Here is a 13,942-nt window from a genome sequence, read left to right on the forward strand (position 1 = left end):
ATAATGGATTGGCAGTTGGGCAGCTTCTCACATGTAGGTAAATAGAAATTATGCCCAGGCTTTAGCAAAAGCTTCTTTGATATAACAAAGCTGCAATATGATCTGCAGCAACCCTATTTCTAAGGTACATAAAATATCCTGTGGTTACTAGAAGTGCTCTCACTTAAAAAGGTTAGCTGCTTTCTTTGGAATGAAAAAATAAGCCCAGAAAAATAATTCAGCCATTTGTGTGAAGTATAGAGAATAATGTTATCAGAAAAAAGCAAAGATCAAACATACCTGACTTTTTTCTCCTTTCAATATCCTATGATTAATTTTTGCATGACAGCTCTATCTGGCAGCCTCACATCCCATCAGTACAATCTGTCATTCTGAGTTATTTCAATTAAGTTCTCCTTCTCATTTTGCATTTGCTGAAGAGTCATGTCATAATGGCGTGCTCCCAAATCAGCAGTCAAGAAGTGTAATTCTCTCTATTTATATTTGTTAAAAGAAAGGAGAAAGGAAGAGATGATTTCTTTGTTTCCTCTCTGTCCTGAAGGCCTTTTCCAGACTTACAGAACTAGAAGATTTGCTTTGAAGAAAAACTGTGAAGACTTTGTTACAGATCATGAAGGCTTGATTTTGGGAGCAAGAGTTATTATGAAACTCTTTTAAATTCATTCTATTCCCTTGGTTGCTTGCAGATCCCTTTCTTCCTAGTAGTGGAGAATTAAAGGTTTTCCTTGCAGTCATTGTATCAGTATGGGAGTTGGACATCTTTGTAAAAGCAAATTTCTGACTTTCCTGTGCTTGAATTTCCAGTGAAGAGAATTCATACCCAGCATAGGAAACTGGAGACAGCTTGTTGAACTGATGTACAGACTGCTCCTCTGTGTTACCCTGAACTCAGACAAACTCAGTGTTTCTATCTGGGCTGTTGTGTTGCCCTTTCCTGAACATTCAAGAGCAGGTACAGCCTGAGTGCTTCTGAGTGCAGAGTGCTGTACTGACCAGCGGGATATAAACTCAGGTTTATATCCCTGAGTATTTAAATGCTTGGTGTCGATAAACTAAGCAGCTGCAGTATTAAGTACACACTGTTTATCAATTAACCCACATGTTGGTATTTCACCTGCTTTAACACTGCCAGCTGATGTTCAGTTTCCCCTCAGAAAGGCTGCACTTAGCCCAAGAGGCAATAGGTGGAATGCTGGGTCGACATGGTACCATCAGAAGGGGTTTTTTGGTTCAGTAGCCTTCCACGGTTACTGGAAAGGAAGGAAATGAGCAGATAATTCAGAGCCCTTTCTGTGACCTGTTCATCTATTCAGTTGAAGGAATGAGGAAGATTAAGTACAGAGGATTAACAAATGGGTTTTGCTTCTGCTGTAATTGCTTATCTCCATATGCTCATAACAGTACTGAGTTCCCAAGAGTTAGGCAGGTACAGAACTGTTAAAGCAGGGGCTTCAGTGTTTCATCTGTTTGTTCATGCCAAAGCTGTACCAGGGGGTTACAACAGGCACATTAAATCTGCATTCTCACTTCTTACCATGTCATCAGGTTACCTAGACTGAGTGTTTACATGTGATTGTCAGAGCAAGCTTCCAACACCTTAAAAGTAATTTCCATGCTGCTTCTCCTCCGTTTTCTTTTTATGACATTTCAGTTGGACAAGTTGTCCATGTTGAGTTGGAGATGGCAGCTCCTTTTACTCACTGGATGGGAAATGCTGGCAGCCCTTGGTACAGGTCTCTGCTGTTTGTTGCAGACTTGGGCCAGGCAGGGCTGACAGATTGCTCTTAATGGGGTTAGTGTGAAATCTCTACAGCAGGATGAATAGGAATTGTTTATTCTGTTTTCCAGAGGACTTTCAGCCCAAATGGATTTATTGTGTATTTGCAGATTGGGTTTTTATTGTCCCTTTTCTATGTCTGTAGTTGGAATGGGGTTTATTGATGCTTGTGAAGGGGATAATGAAAAGCTACATTTCTGATCATCTTTAAGAGCCTTAAAGTGGTTCACTGTCCTAAACAGAGTAGCTCAGATCACTTTAAGAAAAATGCTTTTTGTGGGGATAAAACCTAGGTGTACTTCAAATCCTAACTTTAAAAGAAATTCCTGCTGTGGAGGAAAGCCAGTAATTCTGATTTCTAGCAGAAGCATCTTGCACGCTTTCCTTCTTGAAGGAGCTGGGCCAGGCAGGTGGCCAAACCTCCTGCCTCCCTGTGCTATACTAACAGCCCATGCTGCATATGCAGGAGTTGACCTGTGAAAAGGCTCCTTTCAGGAAGGAAATACCAGTGACTTTGTGGCATGGTAAATCTTTTTTCCAGGAAAAGGCAAGGAACAATTAGTGATCAAACCAGCCAATGTTAGCCATCTGCTATTTCTGCTGTCTTGCTGTCTCCCACATTTTGGATTAGCCTGTGTCTGCACAGCTCCAGCCCGGGGCTTGCCCTGGAATTTCTTGTGGGAGGCAGTTCATCCACAGTTTCATGCATGCAGTCTTGTTCATATGAGTATTTTGGCACTTTCCTTTGGCTATGAAAACCTGCTCAAGAACGGGCCCCTGAATCTCTGTTCACTCACAGGCTCTGAAACCAAGAGTATTTCTGCTGAACCTGGTGTCATCCAGGCAGGAGAAGTTTGCTGGGACAGACCCTGAGTGCAGAAGTGCTCTTCAGCAGTGTGTAGGGGCAGAATGGTGTTAGGGAGGAGGGCTGTCCACGTGCATTATGTGCCACATGTGCACGGCTGCAGTTCAGACTTACTCATCGTTGGCACATTGGCACATTTTGGGCAGTGAGTCAGTCAGAGGCTGGCATCATGCTCAACTTCCAGGGAAGGCAGTTCCAGCATTCAGGTGGCCCTTTCTCCACCAGTTTTCACTGAGATGTTCCTGGGCAATTTCTGCTATTTGGCTTGTGCCTGTAAAGTCCCGTCCCAACACAGAAGGTAGGAAATCCAATGTTCATCATGAACAGAGCTTTTGAAATGTTTGTGGCTATCCTGAGAGAAGAATAATTTTAAAAGAGAATTTCTGTAGCAATCTGTAGATACAATACTCAAAGCAAACAATTGTAGTAGTTGGGGCTTGAGGCTTATTTCCATGTATTTGTAAGATTCAACTGTAGAAGTTTCTTTCTTCTTCCTTATATATAACATACATGTATAGAATAAGACAGAATGCAGAACCATTCACATTTTACACATGTAATAATATTAGTGCTAATTGTCATTGTGAATTATATTTTCGGTGTGTTTTCCCCACTGCCTGACTAAAGTTGAGTATAAATCTTTTTAGCCCTCTGAATTTGTATTCATGTCAGTTTTATTCAGTGCAATTTTGGTTCGCTTTGACTTGCTTTAGATTGCAGATCATGCCCAACAGTGGAAAAGTGGATTTTGAAATTTTATATGTGTCAGATTTCCCTGTATCCAATTTTATCAAAAAAGCTGTCACCATTTTCTTCTGAAACCAGCAAACCTTTTTCTTTCTAATTACATTTTTACCATATGTTCATCCAGATGGCATATGCCAAACATTTTCTAGGGTGTTATAAAATGACCTGACTTAGGAGGATTTAACTGTTGAAGAAGCTTTAAAAAAAAAAATGACACTGGGGCAAAAAAAAAAAAAAGTAGTCCTAGAAAGAAAGAAATAAAAAAAACCCTGATAAATATGCCCAGCTGCATTTTGTGGCTGTGATACTGAATTCTTGGTATACACACCTGCACAAAACCAATGAAAATGTAGGGAACGTTTTCTTGAAGTGTTAAAAGTTGACTCCTTTTTTAACCACTGAAAATAAATTTTTTGTCTGTTGAATATGTCTAAAAAAATTCTAGAGCTTTGAGCAACTCTCTGGTTTCCTGAAAAATGGAGCAAAAAACACTTTGTCAAGGCTCCAGATTCTCTGTAGGAGCAGCAGTTTTACTGAGCAATGTAATAACTACTTGTGCACTTTTTTCTTGAAATATCATTTTCAAGGCAGTTAATGCATGATTTTGACACATGTGTCCTAGTTCTTAATAATTCTTGGGGGATTTCTTAGAGAAAATAAATTACCTTGGGATATACTGAGAGGTTCCAGGAAGAAAGGAAGGAAGGAAATTATTTTTCATATTTAGCTACTAGTTAAGCTAAATTAACGAAGATCAGTTTTTCATTTTCTGGAGAATTTGCATAGTTCTTCGTCTCTATGACAGTTCTCTTTTAACTGTCGTTCTTTGGGTAGTCTTTCCAGATTATCAAGCAGGAAAATATAGAATACCCTCAAGCCATTTTACTTAGTGCTAATTCCTGAAGAATAGTGTTCAAATGTGAATTAAATTTACTTCCTTGTGTTGCTACAATAGCTTTTCCCACTCCAAGGAAATTTTAAGTGCAGAGCCCAAGACTCTAAATAGAGTATGAAGAGGTCGTCTTTGGGCAGAGACTCATGGCAGGGACTCAGATGGGCAGCTGTAAATGAAAGTTTGTTCAGTGTCCTTAACTTGCACAGATCTTGTTGAAAATCACAACTGCAATCAACAAAGCAGATCCTCCACCTCCTCCAAATTAATGAGACAGGATTTTAACAGTGCTCAACAATTTGAAGTGGTTTTGTTATTTCTGAATTAAACCTTTGGTAAAAAGTCCTCATCTCCATCCTCCTTGCCCACTTCCACTCATCAGTCTATGAGTGGTTTGACATTTCCACAGACTCTTCTCTGTCATTGACCAAGTTTCCACCTGCTGTGTCTCAAGTGAAAGAGAGTCTGTTTTGTAGATAAATCAATCTGTATAGCAGAGATACTGTAACTATTTAAAAGCTAAGGATTAAACTCCCCAAAATTGCAAGCTGGTGTTAACCTGTGAGGTGATTGAAACAAACAGCAATAGTGGAATATGAAATGAGACACCCGAAAGCTGCGTGTCTCCATCCTGTCACAATATGATGCAACAGCCAATTGATTACACCTGTTTTAGAGTTTGTGGGTGTGCAGCTGTATTCAACTCACTTTAAAGTATCACTTTTTCTGCTTTCTTTTTGGAAGTCTTTGCAGAATGGAGCTGAAGTTGTTCAGGTGCCTTTGTTATATTTGTAAAACAATGTTTATCATAACCAGGATCACTGGGTTCATGCCACAGTTTTCAGTTTCTTAGAAGAGTTATAGCTCTAAGCATTTTTCTATGGAAATGCAAACTGCATTTTTTGTCAAAGAAACCTTCTGACATATCAAAATGCAAAGGCTAAAAAAGCATTGTACTCAGATAATTTTCTTTTAATTACTAGTAAGCATTATTAAATCAAGCTCTCAATTGCAGTCTTTTTATATATATATATATATTCCTTGGATTATTCAGCCTCTAATTTAAATAAGGACAATGCTAGGAAGGTTTCCATTGAAAATATTACCAAGTTAATAATTTTGAAGCTAATTATGTGAAGATTGAAACTGTCAGTCTTAAACCACACCTCTGACTAAATCAAGCATGAATTTGGATATGCATGTGTTGAATTAGGCTCCTCATAATGTCCTGGGCTTTGGAATTGTGTTTGCAGTGCTAGCTGCTGTGATGCAGCTGATCAGTGCTCCCCAGGGTGTTTTTCTCTCCTAATTTTCTTCCTCTTGTGCTCACTGTAGGCCCCTTTGTGGGTAAGTATGCACATGAATTTTATGCCACCCTGCAATGTCTCTATTCTGCTCTGCGTGCTGGTGCATGCACACTCAGATGCCTTCTCTCTCATTTCCCCTGTCACCTTCTCTTTTGACTAGAGCAGTTGCCACAGAGAGTTTTTGAGAGTGAGTGCTTATGATTGCACTTCTGCTATGATTTTCCATGGCTGGTAGTTTATCTCTCATAAGAGTCTGGTATATAAAATCTCTGTTCAAGAAATTCTCTAAGAATGATTCTCCTTCACATGGCAGCAGTCTCCCAGTGCTAACAGGATGAGTGCATCAGAGAAGGTGGCCTTTTGTAAAGCATGGACTAATCTCAGCTCTTGAAAATGGGAGAAAATAAGTGTCTCTCTTTGAAATGGCAATCTAAGGGCAGCTTGAGTTTGTGTACATGGAAAGAGCACTTCATATTTAAAATCTCAGTCTTTTTCTTTCTCCTATTTTTCCTTGAGAAAAGTAAATCTTTAGATATTACGTGAGAACTGTATCTACATGTATCTAAATACATTTTTTAGGGTCTTTGAAGCAAATAGCAAGTTTGCAGTTATTCTTCTGAGATCTTTCACAGTGTAAGAGATGTTCTGGGTAGGCTTCCCTAAAGTGGCATTTTTGAGCCCAAGCTTATAGGATTCTGGTTTAGAACTCGTAGCATAGTTATTCTGCAGAAGTCAGTATTTTCCATAGCTGAGATGGAGATCAAATACCTCCAATTAATGCAAGATTCAAATTAGTCTTGAACTGTGGTACCCCAACTGGCATCTCAATAGTGAACTAACCACAGGAGGAAGCAGGTTTGTCAATGTACCATCACAAAAAGCTTTGAGCATTCATCTAATCTCTTCTGGGATCATATTTATACATCTTGCTGCTCTCTTGAAATTCGCCCCCAACGTACTGAATGGCACTAGAATATCCGATGCAGCGAGCTGTGGAAGCGTGTGCTGTGGAGTCTTTTTAGTTGATGTATTTCAAGGTGGATAACCTTAAAAATCAATAGTGTCTGCTGTGCCACTGAGAATCATGATGGACTGCTCCTGGCTGATCCTCTTGCCTAGGCTTTGAACAGCTGATGCTGTGCTGCTCTGCAGAGTCTCAGCACCAGCCAAGACAAGGGCTGGACATTCAGTAACAAGGCTCTCTTCTAAGCAAATCTCTGCTCTTAGAATTTGTTATGTGAAGTGCAGCTGTTGGTTGGGGGTTTTGGGGTTTTTTCTTTTTAAAACAGACTACACAAATGCTAGAAGACAGAGTAAGTACAATGACAGGAAAGTAGTTTTCAAAGGCTCAAGCAGTATTTTCACATTGCTTGTAAATATGCCATTTTTTCTTTGTAGAGAGAAGGTGCTTTCCACTTGGCTTGTAGTGGAAAGCTACAAAAATGGAAACAACTATTAGGAAAAAAATATTAAATAGATTATCTTAACTTTATGGAAAGTTAACTTTATGGGGCTGTCATCTAAGAGAAGTGCAAAATGTAGAGTTTTGTCTTCTATACCAAAACAAAGTTCTCAAGTTGAAATAGATATTTTTTAGACACCAGTGACGCCTCAGAAATTGTCTCATTAGAAAGATGTAATGTTTGAATATCTAGAAGCACAAACCACAAATAGGAATTTAAGGAGAGGAGGTGCCTGGGAGGTCTTGAAGAGATTTTTTTAAAGGGTCTGCATGTAATTTTCTGGATTTTCTGAAAGTTCATTGGAAAAACTAAATAGAAAGTTGTCTAAAATAAACTGACAAAAGCTGGAGAAACAGGAGGAGGAGGAGGAAGTGAATGAAGTATCAGATGTGATGCTCTAACTAGTAAAAAATAAGTACTTTCTTTGCTGACCTCACCTTATGTGAATGTCAAGAGAGCACAGAGATATTCTCTTGCTCTCTTAGTTTTGTATGGAAGTAGCTTCTGCTGCCTCTGATCATATGCATGAAATGACAGCATGTTACTCTTAGACAGATTGAATATAGTGATAGAAAGCTTGTTTGAAGAAAAGACCTAGAAAAATCCAGCAACAGAAATAGACTCCCCCTGAGAGTTTACTGAGATTTTGCTGCTTTTCTGTGTATCAGTAATGAAGCAGACCACAGAGAGAAAGTAAATTGATGTCATGCCCAAGGCATATGTGTTGGGGAAAGATCAGAGAAGCTTTTGCATGTCATTGATGCTGAAAGTAGATCTCTGAATGATACCTTTCTCCTTATGGACTGCTAGTTTGTAGTTCTTCAGGGAATTGTATTTGCAGATGGAGAAGGGACAGGTGGTGAGAGCAACAATGCTGGTTTCGTGGTATGTCCCTTAACTCTTATGTTATAAAGTATTATATGTAAAATTATCAAAGATATGTGAAAATTGCTTGACTTTCATATTGTTAATTATTTATGAGGACACCAGTGGATGATACTGCCTAGTGCTGTAGGACTGTCTGGCCCTCTGATGTGCATTTCAAAGTTCCTAGGTTGGGCATTTGGTTGTTACCTTTCTCAGAGCCTCTCTGCGGGTGGGGCAGGGACTTGGCTCCCTCCATTTACAGTCTACTGCATTTATCTACCATGAGAGTTAGCTCATGCACTTGCAGCACTTGTCAGACTTACAAGTCAGCACTTGCAGACTTACAGTCTCTTGAGAGTAAAAAAAGAGTTAACTCTTGCTCAGGCAACTTAAAACAAATATTATCTGAAAGATCTCAGGACTGCAATAAGTTGATGCCATGAGCTGAAATCTGTATTTGTACTGTGCTGACCAGATATTGCTTGTTGCCTGCAGTGGTAGTTTGGTTTCCTGAAGCATATGAGTTCAGTGGATGGTGTTTGAGGTATGACACTGGTGTGGTCTGTTTGTCTGTCTGATTGGCACTGGGGATTGGTAGCTGTGATTCAGTGGGGACTCCAGGCATTGGGTGGAAAATGCAAAGTATGTTTTGGTTCTGACTGTGCACCGCATCAGCCACGTTTCAGTGTTTATTAACATTAATTTAATATCTTTATGCTTTTAAACTGTTACCTATTTCATGGATATGTGATGTTGGATAGCTTTCATCTTTTCTATTTTCTGCTTGAAAACTCAGGATCTTTCCCTCCAGCCATGAGAATTTTTTCTTTTAGGTACAATAAATACGCTTTGTCATAACACCATAGAAGAAAGTTAAGTATTTTAGTAATTCCACATAAATATGATTTCTTGATATCTTTTTTGTTTGTTTGTGCCCTGGAACATTTTGACATGATTTCAGATAGTTTATCCAAGTAGCAAATACAGAGATGTTATGGGTGCCTTAGGAAGGGAGAGAATTCAGCTCAGAAACTTGCTTAACATGTTAGATCCCCAAATTAAAATGTGTTTCTTCTTTTTGGAAAGGCTGACAGACTCTAATTGTTGGTTTTTATGTTATGAGTAGGTCACTACTATTATTTTTCCCCACCAAAAATTGAAGGATGAAAAATTCAAGCACAGATGACAAAAGCTTTATTGTCAGGTTATTTTTCTTTCATCTATGGGATATGATTAAATGTGTGCTGTCAAAAAGAGGCCTCTTTAAAGCCTGATACTATTGATTACTGTTTGAGACCTGCCAGCAGTATTGTTATTTAATGCATAAGAAAATCTAATAGAAAATTATTAAGTTGGTGTTTTAGTTCCTCTAGTGAGAACGTTTCAGATATTCATCTCATATCGTTGCACGAATAGCTTTGCTCAGGTAGATACCACAAAATCATGTTTTAATGATTTTTTTCCTTTTTCCATCTTTTATTTTTTTCACAGTCACATGACACAATCAGCCACATTTGAAGACCCTCGAATAGAGAGCTGCCAAATAACCCCTCCAACCCCTCGGAAAGTGGAAATGAGGAGGGATCCTGTGCTAGGATTTGGGTTTGTGGCTGGTAGTGAAAAGCCAGTTGTTGTACGCTCAGTAACACCAGGTATGTTTTCCCCAACTGACCCCAGAAGAAAACTTTGATTTAACCAAGATGAAATGCAGCTACAAATTTGAGAACTGTTGAAATGTTCAGGCAGGCAAAGTAATCACAAATACTAGATATGATTTTAAGCCTAGTCTTACCCAGTGGTTTCCTTCCTCACATTCATTTTTGAACATTACATTACTGTGTTGGAAAAAAGCCAGTCTGGATTTATTGCTCTGAGCCATTACTATCGTTTGCTTGAAAAAAGTTGACCCATTTCATTCAAGGAAAGAAGGTCTTCTCCCTGGTATCTTTGTATTGGTTTGCTGTCACCTTCATTACCATTGAATCAGCATTTTCAAGAGGTATGTTGAGTTCTGAGATTAAAACTTGCATATTTTTCATTCTTACCGTCACATTCCCAAGTAAAGCTAGGTTTCTAAAACCAGTATTTCTTTCTGAAAAAGAAGATGCTATTGCTGGCTTTTTCTTTAATGAATGCATCTGTATAACTATATGGTTAAAAGCCAGGCCAAAATATATCCCTAAACATCTTACCTACAGTCAAAATTAGTGAGGTTTGTGATATTTTTGAAGTTATGAGAGACCAGACCTGGGATAATCTGTCTCCCAAAGAGGGAGAGCTCCTGTTCTCTATGCTTAAAAGTTCAGTTGTTACGTAAAATTGCAGCCAAGGGCAATTGACTTTGCTCTTGTTCAATATGTTCTCCAGAACCCCCACAGAGAGCAGAGGAGAGGCAAAATTGACTTTGTGAAGTTCTGATGTCATTTACCCACATGTGTGCATTGATTACATTTGTATTGCTTTCAAATGAAGTGAGCAGTGTAACTAATATTTGAACCAGATCCAGACAGCTCATTTCTCTCAACTTGGCATTATTAATGTGGTTGCATGTTAAAATTTGGAAAATGTGTTTACTGTGTTCTGTTCCAAGTGAATAGGATGAAATATAAGCTCAGGACAACATTCTCCTACATGGATTTGTATTCATTTATGTGGGGTATGGCAGTGGAGTAAAGTTTTCAAAGCAAACAGAGGGAAGGATCAGCATTAGCTCAGTTGAATGAATTGCTTTTGATGCTGAAACATTTGCTTTTAAGACTTCATGTTCACAGTGGTAATATTATTTGTTTTTTTATATATCATCATTGCAGAGTGTAAAGACAAAAACTAGAGAGGATAGATTTTTAGACTAGGAACTGTGATGTCACATCCACTTCTGGGCATGTAATTGTGCTGAGAAACAAAGTAATACGTGCATTTTATAAAGTACAATGCACCCAATGCGCATTTCAGCAGTGCCAGAATCCAAACCACACAGACATATACATGACTGTCTATTCAGACTAATGCTAAATAGTCATGTCTAAGTGAAAGTGGCAATGCTTTTGGATGTACCCGTGTTCGTCAAGTGGTAGGAATCCAACAGAAAAGAGCTTTGAGCAGCTGGAGGTATTTATACTTACTGTCTCCAGTTGAAGAAAGCAGGTTTGTTTTGCCTAGAACAGAAAAGTCATAGGAAAGACCTGTGAATAACATTCAAATATGTAAATGATGTTTCATAGGAAAGAGGAGTAAGATGTTCTCTGCTGTTACTTTGCCTGGGACAGGAAACAGTGAGCTGCAACCAGGAAGATCTGGTATATTTACCATGGGAAAAGACTTCCTGATTCTTACAGTAGATAAACAGAATCATTTGTTCAAGGAAAAGAAATCCTTCTCAGGGTGGTCTTACAAAATATCAGGCGAACATTGATCAAGGATGGTTAAAATATAGTTGAACACACCTTAAATGGCGTATCAGTCCACAGCTTACAGATCCTTTCGGCCCTTCAGAAAATTGACCCCTTAGTTTAGGTGGTTAGGTACAGGTTTGGAACTTGAAGAACTTCAGTAGAAGCTGCTAAACCACTAGCTTGCAAGATTTTCCTAGTGGGGGAGTACTGGTAACATCAGAAATAGTGTTTGTGTAAAAATGTCATTAGCCGAAGAGAAAACACGCTTGTAGTGTGTGAGCAACCGTGTGTCTGTGCTTTTTACAATGATCTGCTAACCTGTGATCTTTTTTTGTTTTGTTTTTTTTTCTTCATTTGTCTGCAGGCGGCCCCTCTGAAGGAAAGCTTATACCAGGGGATCAGATCATAATGATTAACGATGAGCCAGTCAGCACTGCTCCAAGGGAGAGAGTCATCGACCTTGTCAGGTAGTTGATGTCCTGTCACTTAAACTACGATCCCAGTGACTTATTGCCTTGTGCAGTCATTCAGGAGTACAGCAAGTCTTGCCTTCCCATGGCTGAGAAAAGAGGAAATAATGTTGCTTTAGTTATAATGAAGGATGATGAATTATTTTAGCATTGGAATGAAGTGTCCTCTTCAAATGTCATCTGGGTAGCTTTAAAAGTACAAAAACATGCAGGAGTAGCTCCAAAGTACTTGGGTATCAAAAAAGGAATAGTATTCTCCTGGTATTTATTTTTGTTGAAAAGATGATTCCTGGAGCATGGAAGTTCTACTCACTGTTGCATTACTGTTCATTTTTCACATGAAGAAAGTTAAGTCAGGCTTGTCTTGCATGAAGAATAAAGAAAACTTGGTAGAGTGATTTTTGAGAGTGAATGAATGCATGTAAATACATAGATAAGCTCAAAAAGTATTTAGGTGGAATGCATGTAGGTGAGTTTGTGTGAAAGAAGCAGGCAGGAAAGAGAGAAAAAGGCAGAAAACGAGACAAAAAAGGTGTCTGGGGACAGTAAAGGGAAGGAGAAATGTCAGTATTTGTAACGGGATGTAGAAAGAAAGGAAAAACAGTGACTGACAAATGCTTAGGATGTAGAAAAAGATTTATTGTGATTCATATAATAAACTTCGCTTTAGGAGTAACAAGAATGTTAGTGCATTGCACAGAAAAATGGCAAGTAACTAAAATAATAAACTTAAAATTAATAATTTAAATTCCAGTAGCCTGATTGCTGCACACCAGTTTTGTTTCTGTATTCTCCCTCCCATTGGTATAAACTCTGAACTGGTGGGTCTTGTTGACTCTATGAGATGCACAGATTCTAATGGTACAGGTACCTCTCCTCAAAACTTATAGCTAGCAGTGTTTTCAGTGTTACCTGTGTAATTTTGAAAGGTCACATTTGTTTACAGAAATTTGGGCAGGAAATGCCACAGGACTTGTACTCCTCCTGCAAACAGGTGCTTGTTTGCTGGGGTTTTAGCTGAAAGAAATCTTTCAATGATGATGCAGAAATGTTATAAAAAGGCCAGCAATGCTGACAGTGTTCATCTGTGTTGGGTAGGATTAAACAAATACCTTTTCAGATGTTTTTCAAAAGAGTGTTAACCTTCAAGTCAACTAACAAAATTTGCAAAGAGCTTCTTGTGATGAGTACACTCCATAAACTGAAAGAACTGTCCTGCTCCTAATAAAGTTCTGTCTTGTGCTCTGAGTCGACCACTGATATAAGCCTCAAAAATGGGTCTTATACTCATTTTTGATGTCTTTGTTTCTCAATAAAGAAATAATATTCTCTTCTTCATTCTTTGCCTGGTTCTTTGATATTAGGCAAAGTCAGGTTCTCTACCTCATTTTCTGCTTCTAGCAATATGTAGTAATAATAGCAAGGAAAAAAACCTGATTAGACGAGACAAACTGAATTTATTGTATAGTTGATTCTCTGTCTGCCTTCAAATGAGAAACTCAATAAGAATGTCACTCTTTCCAATTACACTGACTACACAGGTAGTGTCAAATTAAGTGTTGTTTCATTCCACAGAAAGCTTTAGCTGATGCTTTTCTCACACTGTAATTCTACCTCTGCTCTCAAAATCTATCTGCTGTTGGGATTTTGACAGAGACTCATTCTTTGATGAAATTTGGAGTGAAATATATTGCAGTTGTATGTTACAGCATTTGAAAGTAAGAGCTTTCTTTTCATGCCAGTGGGTATGCCTGGAATGATTTGACACTGTCAATGTGCAGTCCTGACACCACAGCAGAAGCAGAAGTAGAGGAAATTCTTTATATCAATGAAACAGTGAATCTCTTCTGTATAACTGAAGGTTTTCATATGGGTTAGCTACATCTGCAGCTTTTCAATGCATCTGCATTTTTCAATGTGCATGAGAGAAGTTTTGAACTCTTGTTTTTCTGCGGATAGCAGCAGCTCAGTGGTCAGCAGTGAGGGTGTTTTAAATGCAAAGGTTACGCAATGGGCATAATCACAAAATCATAGAACTGAGAGGAGATTGCTGGAGGTCATCTAGTCTAACCTCTTGCTCCAGGCCAGGCAGTGTCAAAGTTAGATGTGGCTGCTCAGCACTTGCCAAATCAAGTCTTTAGTATCTCCAAATACAGCAATTT

General features: G+C 38.6%; 1 protein-coding gene across 1 annotated transcript in view; it reads left to right on the forward strand.

The window, feature by feature from the left end:
* Positions 1-13,942, forward strand: part of FRMPD4 (FERM and PDZ domain containing 4) — a 298,571-nt gene that overhangs the window by 224,684 nt on the left and 59,945 nt on the right. Inside the window, 2 exon segments of the mRNA XM_063392835.1 lie at positions 9,410-9,570; positions 11,675-11,777. Of these exon segments, the coding sequence (XP_063248905.1) occupies positions 9,410-9,570; positions 11,675-11,777 (264 nt within the window).

Source organism: Prinia subflava, chromosome 3 (genome assembly GCF_021018805.1).
Source record: "Prinia subflava isolate CZ2003 ecotype Zambia chromosome 3, Cam_Psub_1.2, whole genome shotgun sequence".
In the NCBI taxonomy this organism is placed as follows: domain Eukaryota; kingdom Metazoa; phylum Chordata; class Aves; order Passeriformes; family Cisticolidae; genus Prinia; species Prinia subflava.